Below are 27,281 nucleotides of genomic sequence, written 5' to 3'. Positions count from 1 at the left end.
CAAGATGCTGGATAGAGTCAAGACTGGAGATTTAGTAAAAGTGCAGCCTGGCTGAGCCACCTACTTGCTACTCTGTACTGGATCTACAAAGATGTCAAGATCCCTTAGTTTCTCAGTCTGCGCATGCGCAGACAGTGAGGGCTGAGAGAGACAGCCTTTCCCTTGAGTGCGCAGGGTGCGCGGTGCTGGCGCGTGACGTCATGACGCATGGGACCGGCCCGCAATGCACTCATGGGAATGGAGGGAAAGAGCCGGTGCACCAGGCAGCACACGGAGCCGTAGGGCCCAGGAGCTCAGCCAGGAGGAGGAATGATTTGTGGCGCACACAGTGAGTGACAAAAATCGGTACATTCGGTACAAACTATATTTGCCGATACAGACTGTTAAAAAACGGTACTGTACCGGCAAATTCGGTAGAGTTGGAGGGTATGAAGACATAAGATGTAGAGTTCATCAACACATTTAAAGGGACAATAATTTACAAATTAATAACAGTGCATATCAATTTCATTATTTTCTTAAAAGTTAAAATTGCAATTAACTTTTCCATATACTCATCCACTAAATGTGGGACTTTCCTTGAGCAATATAAAGGTAATGGCAGCCCAGCATCCAGCACTCACACTCTATACACGTGACTAAGGCAATTTATCTACTTAGTGCATTTCATAGGACTACATGGCTGTCACTCCACCTCTCATTAGAGTCATTGGCCGATCAGTCAGCAGCTAGTCCCGCCCACTTTTTTCCTATTGGCGGGTGGCTGTCTTACAACCAGCTGTAGTGACTGGGCGATAAATCCGACGGAAATGTAGCAAGTGAGGATGAATTAGTCCGGTAGCAGCAGATTCCCTCCCTCACTGCAATCTGCGCGCTGCTCATCGTCCATAGCCGTGTGTGTCCCTCTCCCATACCCTGTCACTCCAGGCAGCGTGCACGTCACTGACACCAGGAGCGCGCTACACGTTCAACTTAGTCTGTGCCGGGGGCGCGCACCCGCGGCACCGCCACCATTGCCATAGGATAGTTGGAAAAAGGTGGAGGGGAGGAGGACGCGTGCTCGCGACCCGACGTCATCTACGACACGGGCGGTGTCGGGGACGCGTGCGGCCCTACCTCCGAGCATCAGGGGGAGAAAGCAGTGCGCGCTCCCGCGTCAGTTTGAAATGTGGGACACGGTTACCTCCGGAACGGACACCGCCATTTAACCGGGAACGCGCTGCTCGCGAGCGGTGGCATCTTGAGGCGCGGTCTCTGTCCAGTGTGTCTCGGCGCCGAGAGGCGCTCGGTTTCCCTGGGATGGCGGAGCGCTGGCTGAGCGGCGGCCCTTAGATGTAGAGCGGCCGCTTGCCGCGGTCCATTGATTAAAGGGTGCAGCGTCTAGTGTCACCTCTCGCCTCTGTCACCAGGATTACTGCAGCCATCCTCCACCTGGGACCCCATCACACCTCCGCGGCTGCACCTCAATTCTGCATTGCTTTTCTCTTGTGGTTTCATTGAATTTTCCCTCAGGACCATGGCCGACGACGATGTGCTGTTTGAGGATGTGTATGAGCTGTGTGAGGTGATTGGCAAGTAAGTTGGAGCTCTATATTCTCCTGGACCTGTGCTTGGTGTAAATAATGTATGGCTTCTTGCACAATGACATTTGCAGTAAATCAGATTTCATGTGTAATGCATTTGCAATGATCGCACACACAAGCAGGATCTCTGCATGTTCCTGATGTCAGTGGTATCTTTGTAATGTGCTCAGTAATTCACGGCTTGGTATAGGCAGGGCATTTTGCAGTGCTTGGATTACCTGTGTGTTATCCACCCAATTCCACACGACTGATGATGTTGCGTTAGCTGGCTGTGACCATATGGTTCTCATCTAAGGCGGAACAAGGCTTCTATATTCTCCATCCCTGTCCCCTGATAAATGGGATAGTGTCACCAGGAGTGAGATGTGCAGAGTCAGTTCTCTCTCTTAAGATGGCTTTCATACAAGGGTCCTGAGATGTGACAGATCACAGATGCAAGCCTTGCAGTCAAAAGGCTGTGCACGGTTCACTAGCGTTGCACGAAGCACACCACAGGTGGGAATTAATAGCCACCACCTTTGTCATCGGTGTCACCTCGGTTTTGCAGAGTAATTCTTGAAAAGCTGCTCAATTTCAAGTTATTAGAAGTAGGAGGTGGTTGGACTTTACTGTGCATGATTTATCCAGCCATTAGCACCGCCTACTCATTCCTGGCTCTCTGCTGAATGTCAAAATGTCTGTGTTTATGGTATTTGTTGGTATGGTGGTGTTTGCCTTTAATACTCTTTCTGTGACCCATATAGGCACCGTTTCCAGTTGTATGTGGAGACATTGCCATCATGTGCTTCTTGTAGATCACATTTCCTTTTGGTCCCTGATGCTCTTTGAAAACAATAACAAAAAACCCAAACACAAGTAATCATTCACTTTTATAATAGAGGATTTGTAGTAATTTGCTACATTTGAATATACATAGAAGTTTACACCTTGTTTTTGTCTGGCTAATAGTGAATATCAAGATCTCTGTTTAGAGATGAACCAGTGTTTTTTTTTATTTATTTTTTTAGATTTTGCTTTGTGCTTGTTTGTAGGCTAACAGCTTACATATAAATGGAAGTTTTGGTCATGTGTGAATGAGGTTGTACTGCGAAGGTAAAAATTTCTGTTTAGGGGAAACAAGGTTACAAGATAGGACTAGGCAGAAAAAGTATGGCTTTAAAAAGTCAACTGTTAACAATCTTTTTGATATTGTTTTGAGACTTTAAGGCTTATTCACATGGGAAAGAAAATAATGCCTTTTCCTACCTTGGTTTTTAATTTCTGACTTTTTATACAAGTAAAGGTGGACAGTGACTGAGCTATATTGGTTCCTGTGATTCCCACACCCACTCATGTCTTTTTGGACCCCTGCTTGCTGTTATTACTAGTTTTTATGAAGGTTGGAGTCTACACCCCCCCCCCCCCCCCCATCACTTTCCACTCCACCCAATCTCTGATATCACTGCCTGTCATATCTGATTTTCCCACTGCCAGTAGGATGCCACTGCAAATCCCTTGGTTATGTTGATGATTTTGCTGCATCCATCTCTAGAAGGCCTATTCTTGTACCTTTTTGATCTTTAGAAATGCACCCACTACAGTCTGATTATTATAGTCAGATTTATTCTGTGTGCTGCTCAAGGTCACAAACAATTTTTATTTCTTGCCTCCTTTACTTTTTGTGTGACAATATAAAAATATGAAACCAAAGGCAACTTGACCTGTTTCTACAGATTTCAATAGAAAGGAATACCTAAGCTATTGTTTCACATTGTAGTATTTTGTTTCTGGATGTGTGTGTGTGTGAAACCATGCCCTTGGTCAAAAGATATTTGATGTGCTGTAGGTGCAGATTTCTAATGTTGAAAAGTTACACAATTGGTGAAAAATGAACGTTAAGTAATTGAATCCTTATGATTTCCATGTGATGGAGCACTCGTATGTGCAGGCTCAAGGCAGCGAGCTGCAGTTTATCTGAGGTAACCTAAAACTGAATGATGCTTTTTCTTATTTGGAGGGGTGTGTATATTATTGCATGCATTTTTTGTTTTGTTATGTAATATTTTAGCATTGCAATACTCTGGTTATTTATTATAGTCAGTTACAAATTGTTAGCAAATGTAATATGTATAATTATTGATACATTTTGAAACCCATCTAAGTACCTTTTTAGTAGCAGCATTAATTTTAGTTTGTAGAGTGGTTCTCTGCATTTGGGATGAAAAAAAAAACCTGGATTAGAGCAATTTAGCTACCCCGATGTGTAATTAGTTAGGGCTCACAACTGCTAGCTTGTCACATGAGAAAGCAAGCCTTCCATTTCAATAGAATATTACTACAAGAGTAATAGTGCATGAAAGTTTATAGTGCCTGGATAAATGCATGAAATGGAATGCAATATTAAGTTATTTATAAGTAAAAGTGAATTTTAAATGCGGCAGCATTATAGATACCTTTTTTTTATTTTTTTTTTACTTTGGTGACGATGTATTAAGAAATGTGTCAGCAATTGTCTATGGTAATGTAGCTAATGTGTACTGTTTGCTAGGTAAAATGTATATTGTGCAGTGTATTATATTTAGCTTCTAATCTACTTTCATTTGTCAAACCAACATGTGCACATTACCTGATGTAAGTAGGAAGGATCACCAGGAAATAAATGCGTTCAGTTCAACATGCTGTGAAAATCCATGGTCTTTAATTCAAATGGTGTTTTTTGTTCTGAATCTTGGTGTGGCATTGTTTAGTTATTTGTTAATATAAACAGTGGCATGTATTTTGTTGGTGTTTTACACATGAATTCCTGGACAAAATTACCGGTATATAGTTTTTATGTGAATCAGTAAAGTCTCATAGTACATCCTGATGCGATTCAATTGTCTTACCTCATGTCAGCCATTAGATGGTGCCCGATGGAGCAATTCAGTTGTTGTTTCATTTGGGCGAGAGTCCCTTGAGCATGATGACCCATTTTTTTTTATTTTTATGATGGCCTTTTTTCAGATAAGTTTAGCCACTATCGATGGTGTAGGTGTCTTTGCTCATTCACAGCAGTAGGGACAGTGCTGTCCCTGGATTCGGAGCCTGCTGACTTTAGGGTGCACATGACATCTTGAGAGATATCATGCATACCCTGTGGGGCTGACCAGAATGTTCTGGAAAAAACGCACATGCATTAGGCACTGAGGTGCAGTGGCCTCTGGGAGAGGAAGATTCAGCACGTGTGCAGAGGGTGTCAGCACACCGCACAGCCTATAGTGTTGGCTGGATCAAATAATGTCACAGTTGGTCACATGGCAAAAATATCCCCTGCTGTTGTCATGGTACTTGTGGACAGTTTGCCAAGAAGTCTGTAGCAATCGTTATGTCGTGGACCTGCTAAATACGGACATCAGTTAAATCTCATTGATCTATTTTTTGTCAGTGTCCAGTCACTTTTGTTTAGTGTAGTGTATCTGTGCTTATAAGCACACAGGTACTGTCAGCGTTGGTATATTCTGAGCTCCTGGCTGTGACCTTGGTGGACCAGTGGAGGCCTCTGGAAATAGAAAGGCTATAATTTGGTCTGGAAACCGATGTGGTACATCAGCCTGGGAGCTGATGGTGGTTCAATCGATCTGGGAACTGGTGATGTGGTACTGCAGCCTTGAAGCCAATGGGGTATCTTGGCTAGTGATTCCTGGGCGGAGCCCAGATATCCTAATAGTGACACTGGAGATGGAACACAGCAGGCTGGAAACTGGCAGCAGGATATCCAGGGAAAGTGTAGCAGCAGGACACTAGAAGCGCAGGCCTAGATGCTGTCTATGGAGATTCACTACAGGAAAAATACATTTTGTGCAAGGCACTGGAGGAGTCAGGTAGCCTGGTTTTTATCCCTCGCAGTGGCTGCTGCAACAGAAGTTTGAACAGAAAGTGAAAGTCCCTGGATTTACGTGGATCATGTGACTCATGCTGGAGTCCATAGCCAGGTGTTCTGAAGTCCACTGATCCTGGGTATTATGGCAGCACCCATGTCCCTTGGACATTGCGGAGAGCACTGGGTGACCCCAAGGTAATGAAGGGGCAACTTGGGAACATCTTGCCAATTATTGCGGCCATTGATGATACTGGGAGCAGACCTCAGACAGAGCGCGCTCTAACGCATTGGTAAGTGGTGTGTGCGCACTTTATTGAAACCCAAATAAGGAAGCTGCTGCCATTGAGGAGCATGGAACTTTCTTACATTGGAATTTATCTGTTTATAATATACACTGGTGAGGAGAACTAGATACTTATTATGTGTTTTGTTATTGGTGAACATCACATTTGTATTTAGCTGCACTTCCATGTGTGGTCTGCAGGATATATACCGTGTTTCCCCGATAATAAGACACTGTCTTATTTTTTTTTTCCCCCCAAAAAAGACCATAGGTCTTATTTTCGGGGGAGGGCTTATTTTAATAGCCCCACAATTTAATGTGCAGGTATTTTACATGCCCCCACCTGTTTCTTTGAAGTTTTACTGAATTTTCGTTGATGGCGCTGTGTGGTGAGCAGCAGCCAGCCAGCCAGTCAGCCAGTCAGCCGCGTGATGCATCCCTGGGAACGGGAGCTGCGGTGCTGCTGGTGAGTGAGCGGAGGGCAGCGGGGGTCAGCGGGGTCAGCGGGAGTAAGCGGGGGCCGAGCGGAGGCTACACACCTGTTTGTTTGAAGTTTTACTGCATTTTCGTTGATGGTGCTGTGTGGTGAGCAGCAGCCAGCAGCGTGATGTGCGCGGCGCGATGTGCGCGGCGTGACGTCACGCCGCGCCTACCGCAATGCATCCCTGGGAACGGGAGCTGCGGTGCTGCTGGTGAGTGAGCGGAGGGCAGCGGGGGTCAGCGGGGGCCGAGCGGAGGCTACACAGGTGTACATACAATTACATGGGGAAAATGGTAGGTCTTATTTTTGGGGGAGGGCTTATTTTGGACCAGCGTCCAAAATCTGGGGTAGGGCTTATTATCGGGGTAGGTCTAATTATCGGGGAAAGACGGTATATATATTACCATTGGTCATTGCAAGACAACTGCTTCAGTCTGATAGAAAACTGAAGTTTGGGAAAGTTAGCCTTTTCGCAGGATAATAATGCCAAACAAAAGGCCAAAGCCACAATGGAATGGTGAAACAACATAAATGTGAGTATTCTACAATGGCAAGTTTAGGGTATGGGTATATTCTACATCACAACATATTGTCAAAACTGGTGAACATCTGCTTTTTTTTATTTTTATTTTTTTTTAACCCTAAAGAATTAATGGTAAACCAGAATGGGCCTCGTTTGTCCACATTATCTGTGTAAAACTACTGTATTGGTCAAGGCCACCGTTGGTTGAATAGTTTTGACAAACTGTGGTTATAGTAAATCTATCCCCAAACTCCATTCCAATTGAGAATCTGTCTCCAGCATCATTCAACCTACACGAAGGGTCTGTTGCTAATCTGCTGGAATGGGCCAAAATCACAAACCTGGTTAAAAGTTTCCCTGACAGAGTTCATACTATTGCAATGAAGATATGATTCTGCTAAGAACTAGTCTGCACTGATTGAATGCCTAATCCATAGCATTTGGAAGTGCATACAATTTATTTGTAAATAAGTAAGCAAATAAACAAGCTCTCAAAAAGGAATTTGTAAGAACGTTTGCATAAAGTGAAGGTTCGGCAGCAACATTCTGTAGAATTCAACTCCTTTTCTTAAGTAAAATATCGTTGTAATAGCTTCAAGTCCAGACGCTTTAGCACGTCTTTTTTTTTTTTTTTTTGGAAAAGTATTAGTGTAGTGCAGATGGCATGGCTCATGGTTTTTGTTTACTATATGAGGCTAGGACTGTGTACAGCTTCTTCTCTCAGATCATGTTTGGATCGCTGATGTGTGATGCAGATCTGCAAGTACAGTTAGAGGTACACAATTGTGCTTTGGTAGTGAGAATGTGTATGAACATAGTGTTTTTTTTTTTTTTTAGTTCAGGTGTGGCTTCCCGATTCTGTCAAATTATCCCCAATTCTCTGCTCATTCAGCTCTCTGTGGCCTTCTACAGCAAAAGTCTGTAGGTGATTGATGAGAGACCATTTTGTTACTGATACAGAAGTCAAGTTGTATTAGCTAGCTGTAGTTCCCAAGCCCTATACTTCTTATATAGGGCATTATACTATTTTTCCAATGTAAAAATGGCTGGCTTGACTGATGTTCATTATCGTTGGATCCAATTAGTGTCGGGTTTTTAAAGTAACAGGCTAAATTGACCTGTGATCGGTCGATATCCCTGCTCCCCATTTGATATTTCAGTCCAGCAGCTGATTATCAGGGTTTATGAAATGGTATTGGGGGGTGGTGATGGTCGCTTGTATTGAGACTAATAGGTTAGTCAGAAGCTATCCTATTAGTGGCAGTGAAGTACCACTGCTAATAGGATAACCCCCACAGTATTATTTCGAGTAAATGGGTGGTGATCGTGAAATAGGTAGGGATGGAAGTTTTAATGTTTTGGGCTACGTACCAGGTACTTGGAGTTGAATCAAAGACCCTTTAGCAGGCATGTCCAAACTATGGCCCTCCAGCTGTTGTGAAACTACAAGTTCCATCATGCCTTGCCCCAGTTTTGCTATTAGATAATACTAAAACTATGGCAATGCATGCTGGATGTGTATTTAAACAACAGCTGGAGGGCCACAGTTTAGACATGCCTGTCCTTTTAGAGTACAAATGTGAATTACATGTGTCTTTCTGCTTTCTTTAACCCTTCCTTGCATGATTTAATTTTTTTTTTTTTTTTAATATATTTTCATGCTTGTGTATTGTACTGACAAGGAAAAAACACAGGCAAAAAAATAAGATTTATATTGAACAACTCTTTGTAGCAAATTTGATACACGTGGTATACCTATATGTATATTGGTATGTAACAAATTTGCAACAGTATGCAACAAAGGGTTAAATCGGGTTTCTAGCTCCACTCACCAAATACCCTAACTTGTCATGTTAATTATGGGCCATATGCAATCTGCTGTGGGAAATAGCGGCGTCTCCCTATTCAATGCTGTCATTAACGACAGCATTGATGCGGGATGACGGCAGAACGGGCCCAACTTCAGAAGCTGTTGGGCCTGTTCTGCCGATAACGGCCGTGGATTGTCATTCTCTGGGCCGCAGATCGACAATCCACGGCCGTTTTCGCGGCCATGCCACCTTTGCGCCCATCGGCAGGCGGGACATTGAATCCCGTCTGTCGTTATGCACGGCGATCGGCGGTCTCGGCGAAGTCATCTCCAAGCAATGCCCTCGTTTACACCACAGTGTAAACTGGAAAATTCCCGCATCCAGCCTGGATTGGAAACGTGTTCCAAATACTGGGTCGGATCTGGGATTTGGGTGTAAAAGGGGGTATGAGTTGCTCCTCTAAAATTCTATTACCGGTTGAGTAGCCCTTATCCAAAATGCTCGGGACCAAAAGAATTTTGAATAACGCGTTATTCCATATTACGCAATTTGTATGTATGTGTGTGTGTGTGTGTGTGTATGTATGTATGTGTATGTATATATATATATATATATATATATATATATATATACTGTATACATCAAACACATGGAATACAAATCTATTTTATTTGTGTATGAAACAAGGTTTCAAAATATGAATTAATCAATGTTTGTGTCCTATCTCAAGCACTGCATTTGAATGGCAAGCAATAATTTTCTTGCGTCAGTTACTTATGTCCCCAGTAGTGCCGGTGTTTCTTTTACTAAATATATATGTGTGTGTGTTCCCGCTAGGCTGTTTTAGCGGGGCGCTGCTGCCTGCCCGCCGGAGTGCACCGGTGAAGCCCAGCACCGCCATAGATTGCGGTGCACTGCGCTTTCCCGGCAGCTCGGGGACGTAGTTACGGCCGGGCACGCCCCCTTTAGTGACGTTGGCGTGCACGGTCCGCCCCTCCAGCGGTTGGTTCCTAGAAGGAACACAGTGAGTGTGTTATTGACAATACTTTTTTTTTGCGTTGGGGTTAGTGGAATATATCCAGACAGGCTTTTTTACAGTTGATATGGGGTATTGCTTTAGACTGCTGAAGCCTCCTTTTCAAAGTCCAGTGCTTTGGGGGGGCATAAATATAAATGGACGCCTGAACAGAACAATTGTGGTGCTGCTACACATTTGAGTTTTCCCCTTTTATTTCTAATAAATATTTAATTTTGTTTTTCAAATACCATAAACCTAACCTTTTTTCTCTCCCATACACCATTAATTAGGCTTTTTATTTATTCATACCCCATCCTCTCAACTTAAAATATATCAAAATAAAATAGCCACAGTACTTACAAGGGGAGTGGAAGTGAGGAGTATGCGTGTTCTTATAATAAGGAGTAGCGAAGGAGTGGTAGTGTCTGCAGGGGTTCTGCTAATGCCTGTAAATGAATGGTTCTGCTTCCTCCAGATAAACTCTCATGTCTTCAGGCAGTACGAGTAGCTGTAGTGGATTGCTGGTCAGGCAAAAGCAGTGAGAGACTTCTTCTTCCACCATTGGGAATCTTCTTCCGCCATTACCAATAATAATTTCAAGTACCACCAACTGGTCTTTGTTGTATTCAGGTTGGGAACCACTGTTTTAGACCACACCACTGGTCTAGTCTAGCACATCAGTAAAATACAAAACCGTGGTAACTATAAGAGATAAATAGCAGGTGCGCCAAGGTGTGTAGGACAAAGCATTGACGTAGCTTTTATTCGGGTCTAGGTGAAATCTAATATGCAAATAAACAGTAACAATAGAAATGCAAGAAGGCAGGAAATAAATGGAAGAATAAAAAACAAGGACATTTTGAATGGGAATAACAATAGCAGCTGATTGCAGCCAAATGGAGAAACATTTGAAAAGCTCTGTGGTTCCCAAACTGTGTGTTGTGGCACCCAGGGGTGCTATGGGTTGGTGGTCCAGGACCAATTCAGATTATTTATGGTCAATGTAATATGCAAAACCAGTGTTAGTGGCCAATCCTAACATGTGGGGAAACCAAAGCATATCCTGTCCCTTGCCACATAATTGATCTTCAGGATGACCTAAACACAATTTGTTACAAAAAAATTCAGAATTGTGTTTTTTTTTTTTTTTAAGAACATTTTGGCCTAGGGGTGCCTTTGAAATTTTTATTTTTTTATGCTCTAGGGCACCGTGACTCAAAAGTTTTGTCGTGGTTGTTTGGGAACCAGTTGGTGCCATCTTCTGGCGCTGACTATGATTGACTCTCTTTGATCTCTTGGTGAACCACTTGTTTTTGGGTGGTGGCTGCAGTTCTTGGTGACTCAGGCTATGTTCTTCTGACCTTTACTCTAGATCAGAAACACAGGATATAGGGCAGATAATTGAATCAGGATTCAGGACGCCATGGTTTAGCAGCAATTAATAAAACAACGCTAATTCCCTAGAGCCAGCCGCCGTAATGGGAATTGTAGTTTTTGATACCAAACATTTAGCTGCTTTTTTCCCTGCAGCCTGAATACTACCGGTCTGGATGCATAGTTGTGTCCAGCTCCAGAGAAGTGTCGTCATTTGAAATTTACGTACGTACAAGCATGGCAATGGCAGATCTATAGGTATAATTTATTGTTCTTTTTAATTATTATTTAACAATGTTCTGGTTAAATCTCCCCCCCCCCCCCCCCACACACATTTTTAAAATCCTTGCAGGTCTAAATGTGAACTGTGGATTGGTTGGAGGAGAGATTTTATGATGTGAAGTCTTTTAAGGATTTTTTTTTTCTTGCTCTGCTCTTTCCTATATATGGTCTCGGAAATGACTGCTAATATCAATTATACCCCTTTTCAGACAGGAAAATAAACCCAGAGGGTAGACCCAGGTTTGAAAGGGTCCACCAGGATCAAAATTGCCTGGGCTTCAACCCTGGAATTTACCAGGGTTTTTCCCGGATCTTAAATTCAAAAACCAGGGTCACCAGCTGACTAAAAGGGTGCAACTCGGGTTTTGGGGATTAATTCATAGAAAGGCCGCATCGTGCTCCGGATATTACCAGTATGCGGGCGCTGTGTGAATGGTGTAGAGAGCCTGCTTCCAGCATTTGTTGCTGAGCATTGGCATGTCTCTGGGCTGTAGCCTAGCAGTGAGTGAGCTTCCAAAAATTCTTATCTATTCCCCATATGTCTACGCAGACCTCAAGGGGGTCTCTATTATCCATATGCATCTCACTCCCTAGCAAACTATTTTCCAGTTTATGAAGTCTGTGCTTAACTCACTCTTCACAATTGTGCAATAGAAACATGCTGATCGAGGCTGGAGCTGACATCACACGTGCTCCCTGAAAAGGCTTGGGCATGACTGAATTTTTCCTGACACTCCCAGAAAATTACCACACCCAAATTCCCGGCTTCCTGTCAGTGAAGTTGCGAGAGTCGCTTTTTAGCCTCCTACTTGTGTACTGCGATACTTAGTGTTCCAGCTAGGCTTTTTTAGCGGGGCACTGCGCCCTGCCTGATTTTTATAGGTCAAAATGCGCCCTGCCCCTCTAGCAGCGCCCTGCTAAAAGAGCCTGCTGTCTGTCCCGACAGAGTGCACTGGTGAAGCCCAGCGCCGCCAAAGATGGTGGTGCCAGGCGCTTTCCCGGCAGCTCAGGGACGTAGTTACAGCCGTGAACGCCCCCTTCAGTGATGCGGCGGCCTGGGCACGCTGCCTTTAGTGACACGCCGGCCCGGGCATGCCCCCTTTTGTGACGTGGCAGTCCGGGCACGCCCCCTTTAGTGACGTTGGCGTGCCCGGTCCGCCCCTCTTATGCTGCCCCAGATACACCAGCGCCTTGCCCCATTTGGTTCCTAGAAGGAACACTAACTTATGCATGCGCGTTCATTTGATAATTGATCGCTGTGCCAATTTGCACAGCAGTGGTTATCTCTGAATATCCTCCTAAGTGCACAGGAACTATTCACTTAATAATTCATGTGACTAGTTCTGAGGCTGCTTTTATCTCTGATTTCGGATGCCATAACTGCATTGCATCCGTCCCTGTTACTTAGCATGGGAGAAGCTGCTTCATGTGGTTAATTCTGTGCATTCTTATGCAAAATGGTGGCACTAATCCTGGGAGCTGTTTTGATATGTAAAGGGTTGTACACAAGGGGCGTGACCAATATCTACTAGTTTGTATGAGCCTTAACTACATCTTGCCATCCACAGCCAAATACATGGTGCGGCAGCTTAGTTGAATTAGCCTTGCCTGCACAGTCTATTTGGCAGGGCAGTACTGACGCCGTGCATCGCTATTGCCCGCAGTGTACATACGGTGCAATTCTGGCAACCTTCTAGGGGATTTTGATCTAGTCAAATTGCCTGGCCAAATCGCACTGTGTGCACCACTTAAGAATGAAACTGTCCACATTTAGATAGCAGGGCATTAATGAAAGGAAGGCATAGGAGGAGAATGATGCCTCTGGCTTCACAGTTTGCAAATTCATCATAGATGACAGACCAAATATAAGTAGATATTGAATTGATGGCTGCTGTACTCATCAGAAAAAACAATTGAGCATTGCCCCTAAATTGTACCTACTATTCTGCTATAAATAGAATTAGGTTGTGTAGCACAGTTGGATATTGATCATGATGAACAGGTAAATGTGATCATAAATGTCCTGCTGCGTGGGAAGGCACATGGGATATTCACACCTAATGCTGTTCACAACACCTGGTGACCTTAAATGCAATAAAGACCTTTTTTAGGAGTAGCGGCAGGCAATAGGTTTCCCCAAACTCTCTAAAAATACCACCAAGTGACAGAAGTCACAAAAACAAGGAAACGTGCAAGCTGTGGTGTTGTAAGAAGAAATGTGCACAAATTTGGCACTTTCTGTGTCTGCTCAATTTTGCATGGGTGCAATTGAATCCTGACAATTATTTGGATGTTAATCCTTTCCCATTTAGATGGGGAAAAATGCCTGTGCCAATTGAAAAGGTTTGCTTCTTTCAGATCTGTTTGGTGGGGGGCATTTGGTTGTTTTTGTTAACCATAACATAATGGGCACCATATTCAGTTTTGTTTGGTACGGTTACCTATTATTTAACACAATTGTTGCATCCAGATATCTGCCATTTTGCTAGCATCCCAATACTTTGTAAAGTTTGTGTGGCCAAAAGCCTGACAGGTGGTTAAGCTGATCTAATGGGACCCTGCGATTCTTGTTCCCATTGGGGAAAAAGCTTTTAGAGCCCATATGTTTTAGCTACTGTTCTGCTCTAATTAGAATTTGGTTGTGTAGACAGGTTGGATATTGATCATGATGCTCAGATAAATATCATCGTCCTCATCATAGAGATAAATAGTCACGTTATTGCCTATGTACTAATGAAGCTAAAGAGGTGTATTTATCATCACCAGGAAAGATGGCATACAATAATGGAAAAATAACTGCACTTATTTACCCTGTGCTTGTTTACCACTACTTGGAAAAATTGCTGCCTCCCAGAGAGGTAATTGGTTTGTGATAATTTTAACCCCTTCCCGACACATGACGTGTATATATACGTCATGAGTCGGTTGCGGGGGAATCAAGCCAGCTCACGGAGTGAGCTGGCTTGAAAGAGAGCAGGTAATGGCTGTATATTACAGCCAGGTACCTGCTCTCACTGCCACGAGCGGCGAGTTCGCCGATCGTGGCCGTTTAACCCTTTAAGCACCACGGGCAAAGCGCCCGCAGTGCTTAAATAGCTGATCGGAGGGGGGGCGCCCCCCTCCGGCGCCGATCGGGGCCCCCCGCGGCGAGATCGGAGGGTGCCGATCGGTTGCCATGGCAGCCAGGGGTCTAATGTAGACCCCTGTGCTGGCCATGTCAGCATACCTATTACATCCTGCCTGAGGCAGGATGTAATAGAAAGTGCTGAAAATCACTATGTTCAGCCATAGAGCTCTATGGCTGAACCTAGTACAGGCGATCGCGCCCCCTAGTGGTCAAGTACACTAGGGGGCCTTGTAGTAAAAGTAAAAAAAAAAAAAAAAATATTAAAAGTTCAAATCACCCCCCTTTCCCCATTTCACAAATAAAAATAAATAAAAAATAAAAAAATTAAACATATTTGGTATCACCGCGTTCCTAAAAGTCCGATCTATTAAAATATAACATTAGTTATCCCACACGGTTAAAGGCGTAAACGGAAAAACATTCCCAACGCCAAAACTACGTTTTTTGGTCGCATCGCCTACCCAAAAAAATTTAACTAAAACAGATCAGAAAGTCGCACATATCCCATAATGGTATTAATTAAAAAGTACACTTCAGCCCGCAAAAAATGAGCCCTCACCCAGGTCCGTAGGTGGAAAAATAAAAAAGTTATAAGCCGCAGAACATTTTTCTATTTTTTTTTTTAGTGGTAAAACGTAACGAAAACTATATAAGTTTGGTATCACCGGAATCGTAACGACCCATAGAATAAAGATAACCCATCATTTTAAACGAACTATGAACTCCAAAAAAACCGTAACCAGCGAAAATTGTGGAATTGCGTTTTTTTTCCTTTTTACCCCTCATTGAATTATTTCCTGATTCCCCAGAATATTATACGGTATAGTAAATGGTACCATTAAAAAGTACAACTTGTCCCGTAAAAAAAAAGCCCTCGTGTCTATATAGCCGGAAAATTCAAAAAGTTACGCTTATTTGAACGCGAGGAGGAAAAAAAAAAAATTAACAAAAAACGCCCGGTCGGGAAAGGGTTAATAGTTGAAAAAATATTGTCCATTATTTGGCTACTGAAAAGTGGTACACCCTAATGGTCCATACACCCTGGGCAATTTTTCCCAGCGCGTATGGACAACGATGATGGGGAAAATTGCAGAGTGATTTCCACCCATCCGAGCACTTGAGTTTTTTTTTTTGGGGGGGGGGGGTGTATGGCTTTCCATAAGAAGATACTATGGAAAGCCGTACACCCAGTCGCTCATCAAAAGATGAGTGGTCGATGCGGGAGTGCGCATCAGCACTCACTGCTGGCTAGTATACTCTGGGTGGCTTTTGAGCTGAAAACAGCTCAAACGTCAAAACTGAGCTTCTTTCAGCTCAGTCGCCCAGTGAGTATGGACCTTAAAGGACATTTTAAGATTGAAAACAAGAAACGGAATTTAATTCGCTCCAGCGGCTGTACATGCCAGGTGCCCAACCGTGCAATTTAATTGTTGCTCATGGCGTGAACAGCTGTTGGCAGCAGCATTTCTGTTCACAGCCCCACATGCTGGCACCCAAACAGCATTTTTCTGCATCTCTCCTATTTACTTTAGACGGGTTTAGCAGCTTTACGCTGCTAAACCTGTGCTTGTGCTCGACAAGCTTGTTAAAGGAAAAAGATATGGAATTGTGCCCTACAATCTTTAGCTGGGAGGTTGGGCATGTATAAACAATTGAATCACCCTGAAGGTGTTTAGATGTTGAGCAAACGGGGTATATTTTTAGAGATGGCTAAAAGAATATGGATTCAATCCTTTTACATTTTAGTTAGTCATTATTGTATTTTTTTGTAGTGATAAAAAATATTGTATCTGAGTAATTCTCAATGTAAAATGCTTTATAGTTTCAATTAAAGAGCATATGGCACCTCATCTGTGATAGTCTCATGGCATTGCCACTTCTATGGTTTCACACCATTTCAAAGTAAACATTGGTAGTTAAAAGGATGACAAAACAGAAATATAGATTTATACATACAGCCATCTTGTTTTACACTAAAATTGCACAACGAGAAACTAAAGACTTTGTAATGGTAGCATGCATCTTCCAAGTCCTCCCTAAAAGTGGAATTTGGAAAAGGGAAAAACAACTTTCATAACGGAACACAGGAAATAAGTCGTGCTACGTTAATCCTTTGAACATACCACAATGTCTACATGCTTAAAAGGTGTATTTCTCAGTGGAGTTAATACAGTTTGTGGATTGGAGTCACCACTGTCCTGTGCTTCCGATATCCTGTTACTCTGTTCCGAAGCAAAACTCCATTTGGGGCAGTGATGTTGGTGCTTTTTGAAAGCACTGACATATGCAATTTTGTGCATTGGGCAGATGCGAGAACTTGTGTTTTAAAGACCAAAAAAAAATTAAGCAGCTTGAAATGTAAAGCATGCAAACGCAAAGCATTTTATTCCAGGAGCATATTGCTCCTTTTGTTCGTTTTTTTTTCCCTGTATTAGGCCTTTTTGTCTCTGACGTGCACCATTAACTCTCCAATAATGTGTAAATGACTTCTTGGAAACTGCGTACAGCAATGTTGTCATCCAATCCCACCACCATCCATGGGTTTTTATGAACCCTCCATAAAGGCCCTTTTTGTAGAATGTTGTATAAAGTTTAGACCTATGTAGGCTATTTGCCATTCAGCCAATGTTCTTTGTAGCTCAGTCATTTTCACAGTTGTCCCTGCAGCAACGTCTCAATAATTGCTCTTTTATTATGGCCCCTACATTTAGGATGACCGCTTAATCTGGGTAGTGTGGTGTTTTATTTCTTTACACTTGCTGTTTTCTTTCCCTAAGTGTGTGCTTCTATAAAAAGTGTTTTGTGCAAAATGTTTGTGTTTCGTTTATTTGGACAAGTTGCTATCCTGCTGAAACACGTCACTGACTGTGAGGGATATTTATCTTTACAAAAATTATAGAAGCCAAATGTTTGTAGTGTGATAGAGCAAAAATACATGCTTGAGAACAGTGGTAGAACTGATACACTGGGGCTTTTAATTTCTTTACATTTTTAACACATTTCTAGCTATAGAAGCCCATGCAAAAGGTTCAGTTGTGGTCACTGTGGAGGTTATTCTGGTTGGTGCGGTCCGTTCCGAAATCTTTCGGAGCAGACCGCATGACACGCTGTGCGGACATCGTAAGAAGAAACGCCCACAGGTCCTCCACATTCGGACGGACTCACTCTTTAAGAAGAGGGTGTGTTTACGGACTACATCCAAACCGTGCGTGTGCGGTGGCCACACACATTCTGCACGGTCTTACAGCGTCAGAACAGACGGGAAGCTGACGTGCTTTCAGCATATATTTGTGTGTTTTGTAATGGTCCATTTAGGCTGCAATGGTTCCAATTGAAGCAATGAAAAGAGTGTAATTAATGAGTAATGAGTAGAGGAGTGGATTGTATTGTGTTCGGCTGACAGTGGTTCAGGTGCGGCCGTACTAATTGGGCGATCCGAATGCCTAGCGCATGACCGAGTGGTGTCCGCAAAGTAATACTTGCTTATGAAGACCGCATATTTCCTGGCTGTTGGTTCGTTTGCAGTCGGTGTACTGTCCCAATGCATGCCTACCAGAGTTAGTGCACTCCCTCGTGTACGCCCAAATTTACGCCCACTTTGAAACTATGCCCTTGTGTAGTTCCGAATGACGCCCATATTTCCTGAGTGAATGCGGTGCACATTTCTGTACGGTATTAGTGAGAACGAGTACGGAGACCGTGCGTGGCACATGCGCATTGCGTTGCCTACGCATGCGCAGACAGCTAAAAAACGTAATCCGAAAGAATTCGGAAAATTAAGCATCAACCAAAATAAGGCCCTGTGTGCCTGCATATATACCTGTCGCTACCCTGTACCAGGACATTACGAATACTTGGGGCCAGGTCATTAAATTGCTGAGCTCCTGATGAGTTGTACCTTGTCATCATCACTTGTTCTTCTTTGCTTGCTGTTTTTAAAATGTTCAATATTTTTTTGCATATATTCAAAATCCATAATTGGGAGGAATTCATTTGTGCCCTGTGCATCCTGCTGACGGTCTATAGTAATAAAGACCTATTCAGTTGTTTCACCGATCAGACGCCCATTACCTCCAGTACACTTTTTTTCACAGACTCCAAAGTTGTGAGAATTTATTTGTTATTTTTATTAAATCTGTAGTTTAGGCACTCAAAACACCTGAACCCTTTTAGACACCTTGGTGGCATCATTAGACTGGTTTAGCAGTGTTATGTGTTCTATAGGAATCTTATCAGAGCAACAACTGAATTGTTCTGATAGGCTGCTAGTAGGGGTATCACGGCACAATCGATTTTGTGCCATTGACTGTTCCAGGAGATGGGCCTTTATTATAGTCCTTCACAGTGAAGTTTTAAAAACGGATTGACAGCTTGCACTGTCACATTGCCTTATGGTTTTGGTACCCCATAGCCAATGCACTTGTTGAACGGCTGACTAATGTTATATGTACCACTGGGGACAGATGAAGGATGACCGGAGGATCTCCAGTAATAATTTGCAATAAGGTAGGTGGTAGACAAATACCTTACACACCCTGATATACCCAGCAGCTGAATAAAAATGCCCCAGAGTGAACGGGAATGGGATTGTTTGGTCGACAGTCATTAGGTCGACATGGGCACAATTTACAGGAAGGTCGACATGGGCACAATTTTAAGTGTACCGCATCACTCGCAATGCTTCAGGCACACTAATTTTATTCTCCCACCACGCCCTAGTGGATGGTAGGGCATGAAATACCGCCTGTCTGCTCAAAAAACCCTTGTCATCCTTCCTGTATGTCGACCAGCTTATGGCCAATCATTCAACCGTATCCCAGTAAATTTGCAGATACACTATGATGTGTGCTGTACTCGCCTTTCTGGAAATTGGTGCTTGAAGTTAAAACTCGCTCAGCTAGTACTGCTCATAGATTAAGCAAGGTCATGCTCCGCTGTGGCAATGAAGTACTCCTGTATGATCTATTCGCTTCTGAAGAGAACGAATTGCTTAACTAATGCCCTATTGGGCTAATAAGTGGAATTAGAGACAAATGTTTCTGTGAATTTAAAAAGTAGTCTTCTTTTTTTTTTTTTTTATTGCTTTTTATAAATCTTTATTCTTAAACAATCAAATTTAGTTGATTTTGTACAGATCATTCATTTGTCTAATATTTTATTTTCAGTGAAAGATTCATTTTAACATCCAGTAAAAATTATTTTCTAAACTAAAAACTGCCATCTGTTTGTTTTTGTCTGGACTGCAGATATTTTGCTTTTGATTTTGAGATACTGATTAGTCCTCTTAATCTAAACTATGAATAACATTAAACTACACATTTTTTTTATAAGGCAAACTGTTCTTGTTTGATTTATAAACATTGGCTTGTGGCCACCAGGTGGAGTATTTCATGTTTTGGAATTTGTTCTCAGTGCAGTGACGTTCCCTGGCTCTCCCTTTTATTATTATTATTATATAATAATATTTTTTTTTCTAGCAATGGAATAACTAATTTTAAATTATTTTAAAAACAATTAAGTCAGCAAAAATTTTTTTTTTTTTATAAATATATATAATTTAATCTGATTTACAATTCATCATATATGCACCATCTCAGACTGAGCTCTTCCCGCTGTTTATTTAAAGTTCCTTGCCACAAATGGTGCATGGCAACAATAACCCAGCTGAATTTCACTAATGTGAACATATAAAGAAGCTGTACAACACAAAGTGCTGTATGTAAATGTCCGCAGCCACAAGAGGGAGCCCAATGGCGCTATTCTAGCTCCATTCAGGCATGAACAGTTGCCACGAAAAGTCACCTGTTTGAGCGCTTAAGCTGGACTTTTCACGACACGCCTGTTATTTTGGGCGGGTTTAGCTGCTATGCGCGCTCAATCAGGCCAATCAGCATAAAAATTAACATCAATTGCAGATAGCCCCACCACCTACCTTTGCGTAAGACAGGAGATCAGGTGTGATATGACAATAGGATACGCCTCAAACAATTGCCCAGAAAAGAGAAATAATCCTGGCATTAGTCTTACTGTAAAGAAGCAAGAACAGGTATTCAATAATATATAGCAAGAAATGAATGAAAAAATACTGTATGTGCTTAGAGCAGCCTCTAGGAGCACTTCTGACCTAAATGTATCACATACAATACCACAAAGAAAAACTTCAGTGTGTTGTTCCTGGGCGCTGAACACCTTCAGGGTTGTCTCATAGAGAAGTCTGTCTCAATAAGGGGGTACCCAAAAGAAAGCAAATACAATATAAGAGTGAAGTATTGTAAAATTACAAATGACCAAAAAGCAATCAAATGCCAAATTATATACCGGCTGTCTGTCGGTGTCCTTGATTCCTGTGATACACACAGTATTCTGATTTCTGAGAGAATCCACATCTCTGGCTGTGGAGTGATTTATATGCATTCACCATCTGAATGACATCTGCTCACTAACGAGTATTTTAGAGACCAGCTGCTGTGTATGTGTATGTATGTGTGTATATATATGTGTGTGTGTGTGTGTGTATATATATATATATATATATATATATATATATATATATATATATATATATATATATATATATATATATATATATATATATATATATATATATATATTCTAAACTCGCTAAATTAACTGATATTAATAATAGTGGAAATTTAGTTCATGAATTGATCAATGCATTTAAGCCTGCAGCCCCCTTCACGGGACCCCACTTCTCTGCAGGTCCTAACACTATTGCTCAAAATTGCTTACAATACACATAGCTACAATTTCTGTTTAAACAATGTGGTCACAAGCCATGCTGGTATAGTGAAATAATTATGCCCGGTGCCCTCTGTTTACCCTGTGTTCTTGCAGGGAAAGTTAATACTGGATGTGGGGTAGGCGGCACTTAAAAGACGCTTGAAATCAACCAGTCTGCACCAGAAGCTCTTTCTTCAAAGAGCTCCTGGAGCAGACTGGTTGATTTCAAGCATCGTTGAGTGCTGCCTACCCCACATCCTGTGTATGTGTGTGTATTTTTATTTTTTCCAATGTAAATTTTTTATATAAAATGTGCCCTCTTTAATGTGTTTGTAGTATCATGCATTGATCATTATTTATTTATTTATTTATTTATTTATTTATTTATTTATTTATTAACAGTTTCTTATATAGCGCAGCATATTCCGTTGCGCTTATAGGTTTGGAGACTGGAGGAGAGTCTAATTGTGCTTGGGAGGGCATTCCACAGAGTGGGTGCAGCCCGTAGAAAGTCCTGCAGTCGGGAATGTGAGCGAGTAATGAGTGTGGATGAGAGACGCAGATCTTGGGAGGATGATATTTTGAGATAAGAGAAGATATGTATATTGGTGTAGTTTGGTTTATGGCTTTGTGTGTATGTAAAAGAATTTTGTATTGAATACGGAGAGAATACAGGTAACCAATGAAGTGACTGACAGAATAGCTTTGCAGACGATGAACGTCTGGCTTGGAAGATTAGCCTTGCAGCTGCATTCATAATGGACTGTAGTGGTGAGAGTCTGTATTGGGGAAGGCCAATAAGGAGACTATTGCAATAATCAATGCGTGAGATGATGAGAGCATGGATTAGAGTTTTTGCAGTGTCTTGTAAGGTAAGGGCGAATTTTAAATATGTTTTTATTGTGTATTGCATTATTCTGTGCATTCATGTTCCTGGACATAATGCTGGCTTGTGGATGGTGTAGTAGTATTGTTCAAATTAGCCCCTTTTGAGGTGGATACAGAATCGATGAAAGCAATAGCTTTTTGTGATGTCAAAGCTTGTAAAGAATCTCACCTTATTTAAAACTTTAATAGTCCAAAAAAGTGGTGCTTGGGCAGAACTCAGTATCTGATAATATGGATGCAATTCCTCCAATGTGGCGGACATATTGTTCCTTCTAGGAACTGGGCAGGGTGGTGCATATGTGGAAATAAAATCATATGTGGAAATAAGAAGTAGGACACCAGTGGTCCAGTAGGTCTTGTACTCAGAAATAATGGTATAATTGCATACTCTCATTCCTAAAATTAGGAATGGGTGCCTAACGCTATTGCTAACCAAATGGACACCACGTGCAGATGGAACATAAAATCAATACCTCATTTGGCTATTTTGGAATATCAATTGGTACTATACTCACACAAAGGGTAGTATTCAATGGCGCTTGCCGCGGCTGGCGAGAGGGTTAAACAGCGAGGATCACAGAAAACCAGCGATCCTCGCTGTTTTACCCCCTTGCTAGCCTATTCAACTTTCCGGTGGAATCTCACGGCGAGGATTCCCCCAAACAGTGAGAGACGCGGCTAATGCAGTAAACCCACTGTATTTACCGCTAGTCTCACTTCTGCAGCCACATACGCCGATTGCCCTCAAAGCGAGGGGGAATTGGCATATGAGGGGGGAGAGTTAAATACTGAACGGGCGAGCGTTGACAGCGAGCAGGAAGCCCTGCTCGCTGTCACCACTCTCCCATGGCATTGAATAGACCACAAAGACTGGCAGATATTTTCTCATAAAGGGATCTTTGTCTTACTCAAATTTATATCTTCTTAGTTGTTTTCTTTTGCCGATGAGATACCTCATGTGGGTATGGAGAGAAAATACTACTCACTGATTAAATTTTTGCTTAATTGTGACAAGGCTAGTGTTGGTAGTATAATTTGGGTGACCGGAAATGTGTACCCGTACTCAGACTGCAGTGCCCTGGTTATAACCAGCCAGTCAGTCAAGGCCTCAAAGGTGCTACCCTGACATTTACAGTGTCCGTGTAGTAAAGGGGGCCGTCATACACCGGGTGCCAGACATAGACTTGAAGCCTCTGCGGTGAGTACCGTGCTGCAATTTCCCCACACGCCTCCCTGCCACGGACTCACCGTGTGTCATCAGCGGTCTGCTGCCTTCCTCCCCAGCCTCCTCTCCTGCTTCAATTTACCCCTTCAGTCTTGACAAAGTGGGAGTACCTGCCACCAGTAGATGCATCTGTTTTCCTGACTGCCAAAAAATACCTTTCGGATAGAAAGCTGGAAACAACGCTTAAAGCTGTTTATACTGCAGATGAGTCTCCATTGTGTCCCGCCATTGTCTCCGGTGGCATGACAGTATCCCAGCGTTCACTTAGAAGGCCTCAGATGGGCGCACTCCACTATGGGTCCTTGTGTTAGTCAGTTAATTTAAAGTTAAAGACTTCAAATTCAGACAGTCTTCCTTGTCGATTCTTTACAACAGGACTCCCAGTATCTCCGGAAAAAAATAATTTCCTTAATCAAGGCAACAAAGACTTTGATGATGGAGGTTCGAGTTATTGTTCTGGTACTGGAAAGAGGGCAGGGTTTTTGAACCAAATCTTTTTGCAGTTCCAAAACCAGATGGATCGGTGAGACCAATCCTAAATGTAAAATCCCTCAATGTGTTCATTGTCTACTGTCTCTTCAGGATTCAATCCATCCACTCAGTATTACAGTCTCTGGAACCCAGTAAATTTATGGTGTCCTTGGGCATAAAGGAGGCCTCTCTTCACATGCTGATTTGGATACCACATCAGACTTCTTCTCCTCGGTTTTCTGTAGGTCAAGATCATTTTCCTTGGGGATACGGTGGATGCGGTCTAATAGAAAGTCTGAGATGTGTACCGTTGGTAAAAGCTTTGTGAACAGGTCTGTCACAAATTGTACCAGGCCGTCTGGGGTGACAGATTCGGGGATGCCTCTGATCTTAATATTGTTTCTATGGGACCTGTCTTCCATTTCGCCTAGTTTACTGCGGAGGGTGACATTCTCTTGCTGTAACTCTTCATGTAAAACAATCAGCTCATTGTGGGACTTCACAACTTCCTCCATTTTGATTTCTAAATGATCAACCCGTTGTCCCACTGCATCGATGGACTGCTGGCAAGATTTGACAGCTGCTTTGAGTTCCTGTGAGAAGTTTGTTTTGAAGGCCTGCAAGAGTTGTTTCATGGCTTCTCCTATTGTTAGGGGGTCAAAGTCACCCATAGTTGGCAGAGTCGTGGGGGGTGGTGAAGAGGCGTCAGCGGAGGTGCTAGGTGCTGGCAGCTTTTTATGGAAAGATGTGGCCGGAGATTTCCTGGCAATCCCCTGCACTGGAGACGGAAGCTTGAAGAAGTTCGATTTTGATGTCCCCGACACGTCTTTCTGGCGCCTGGATGGCATTGTACAACTTATAGCCGCTGGAGTATGGAAGAGCGGGGATTTCACTGGATCAGGAGGGAGGGAGAGCACAGTCTTTGGTTCCCTGGGTAGGATTATATCATGGGTGCATCAGTGCGGTTTAACATCCGCATGGTGATTGGGGCACCCGGTGCCTCTGCATTAGGGCATAGTGAGCAGTATCACATAGTCCTCTTGGGTTGGTAAGTAGGTCTCCGGAATGAGGGAGGGCGCCCCTGGGCACTGGATATGGGGTAGGCTGAGGTGGCCAGATAGGAGGGTGACAAGTGAGGTGGCAATCAGGGTCTAGGCAGGTGCCCACCAATTCCCCCAGTCTCCAGTACTGCAAGTTAACCCCCTTCCCCAACCAAGATGGCCGCCGTTCACTGTGCTTCTTCAATTATTGTATTCAGAAAACAGCCTGGCTAAGCCCAGTAGTGTGGGCTTGCTTAGGGGTGTCAGGGGGGGGTAACAGTGAGACCTCTGAGTGGTGAGGGCTAATTGCAATGCTGGTCTGTGGGTAGGGGCTGCGTGTGTGGGTGACTGACAGCCTGCACTGGCTGCTAAAATGGCCACCGTTACCTCTGTCCTGGAGCCTCCCGGACTGTGTTGATGGGGAGCCTGGGGGGTGCAGGGATGACTCCTATGATGCCAGGGGGGGTCCCGCCTTGCAGCAGCCCTCCTATGATGCCAGGGGGGGTCCCGCCTTGCAGCAGCCCTCCCTGGGCAGAGAAAGTGCTGTCCCCGGGCCTTTTCCGCCGCGGAGCTCAGGCGGCGGGCAGGTGATAAATTTAGGTCCCGGCTTTTAGGGAGACTAGGCCACAACCTGCGGAGACCCGCCAGCGGCGTCTCCCGGCTCCGTGGCCACGCTCAACCTGTCCCCCGATGTCAGGAGGGCTCTTGTGCTTTCAGGTAGGAGCAGAGAGGAGGGTTGGGGCAGCGTAAATGCACTTTTGATGCAGTAAGGAGCCGGAGCTCAGAGAAGTGCTGCCATCTTTCTTCCCGGCCAAGCCACGCCTCAAGATCATATTCAATTTATAGCCCTTTCAATTTTGGCTTGTCGTTTGCACCCAGGTTAACCCCTTGAGTGGTGTGTTTTGCTGGGGCAGGACAAACCTGCCAGGCCAGGTTTGTCCTGCCCCAGCAAACCCACCACATATCATAAGAAGCTGCAGCTGCCCCTCACCCCCCCCCTCACCTTTGCTCCGGCATTAGTACGCCGGAACTCCCCTGCCGCGCTGCCCCAGCCACTGATCAGTCAGGCGGCAGGCTTGGATGTTTTGCGGTGGCTCGGGAGGACTCTGGTGCCTGAACTCTCCCGAGCCGCCCCGAACATCCCCGAGCCTGCCGCCTACGTCACTACAGAAGGATGATTGGCGGCGGCGGAGTAGCTCCAGCATACGATCGTGGGTACGCCGGAGCAGAGGGACCCGGGGGGGGGGGGGGGGGGGGCGACGACAGAGGGGCGGATCCCTAAAGGTAGTGCACCACTGGCGCGCACCTACTACATAGTGCTATGCCCGGAAATTTTCCGGGACAGTACGCTGCGGCAGCGCAGCTGAGCCCGGAAAATTTCCGGGCATACGACTTAAGTGGTTAAAGGGTGTTACTTTCCTCCCTTATCTGGACAACTTTCTCATCAAGGTAACAGTCTGCCCATCTTCTACATTAACATGCACAGGTGACTTATCCAACTATACAATCATGGGTGGATAATAAAAAATTTTTAAATCCTCACCTATCCCAACCCAAAGATTGCAGTCCCTCTGTCTTCTGTTGGACACAATGAGTCAACTGATTTTTCTGCCGGATGACAAAATCAAAGCCATTCAACACCAGGTCTATTAAGTGCTGAGACCCAGAAGGGTGATGATTCATCTATGTCAGTGGTTCCCAACCCTGGTCCTCAAGTACCCCCAACAGTGCATGTTTTGCAGGTCTCCACACAGAATCACAAGTGCTATAATTAGCTCCACCTGTGGATCTTTTCAAATGTGCCTGAATAATGAGTGCACCTGCCAGGTGACCTGGAAAACATGCACTGTTGGAGATACTTAAGGACCAGAGTTAGGAACCACTGATCTATGTATTTGTCTGTTGGGAAAGATGGTGGCAGCATTTATGGCACTACATCTCAACCGTTTCCATTACAGGGCCTCCCAGTTGGATCTCCTGAGTCAATGGTCGAGATCTTACCTTTTTACATGCGCTGGTTTGTTCAGCTGTCACCTCCTTCCAGGGGAATGAGCCCTACATATCCAGATATGTTTCTGAAACTAACCCAAAGGGTCATATCAAAGAAGATACTTCCTTTTTAAGTGGAGCTGTTCCCATGAAAATGCTGGGCGTTCCCGTGGAAATTTGTCGAAGATGTGTGTGCCCTGGGGCTGCAGCTGATGTCACTGGATGTCAGCTTCCCACCCTCTTCCAGTGGAATCGGTACATCTGTCAGAATGAACTTAGGTCTACAGTCATTAGGTCGACCCCATTAGGTCGACTGGCTGGAAGGTCGACTGGCTGGAAGGTCGACCTGGTTTAAGGTTGACATGGGCCAAGGTCGAATTTGCATAAAGGTCGACATGAGGAAGGTCGACTGGTCATAAGGTCGACATGGGGTTTTCACTGTTTTTTTGATCCGAATGTCGACACAGTCGACATGGACACAGTTGGCAATGAGAATCGGACCCTCGCTTTGCTCGCCACAGCTTTAATAACCTCCTCCACGCCCTAGTGGATGGTAGGGCATGAAATACCCCCTGTCGGCACATGGCTCAAAAAATAGTGAAAAACC

The 27,281-nt window shown here is 43.8% G+C and overlaps 1 protein-coding gene across 13 annotated transcripts in view; it reads left to right on the top strand.

Moving 5' to 3' along the window:
* The first annotated feature begins 1,067 nt into the window (after positions 1-1,067).
* The window catches only part of CASK (calcium/calmodulin dependent serine protein kinase), a 318,758-nt gene continuing 292,544 nt past the window's right edge, over positions 1,068-27,281 (top strand). For 6 of the 13 annotated variants that reach the window (XM_083172652.1, XM_083172659.1, XM_083172649.1 and 3 more), the window contains exon 1: positions 1,069-1,575. In XM_083172652.1, coding sequence (XP_083028778.1) covers positions 1,517-1,575 — 59 coding nt within the window. In that variant the 5' untranslated portion in view covers positions 1,069-1,516. Of the gene's footprint in view, positions 1,576-27,281 lie in introns of all 13 variants that reach the window. The other 7 variants (XM_083172657.1, XM_083172654.1, XM_083172653.1 and 4 more) reach the window with 4 other exon arrangements.

Source organism: Crinia signifera, chromosome 2, assembly GCF_055691185.1.
Source record: "Crinia signifera chromosome 2, ASM5569118v1, whole genome shotgun sequence".
NCBI lineage: Eukaryota > Metazoa > Chordata > Amphibia > Anura > Myobatrachidae > Crinia > Crinia signifera.
This window is presented reverse-complemented; position numbering and strand designations above follow the sequence as displayed.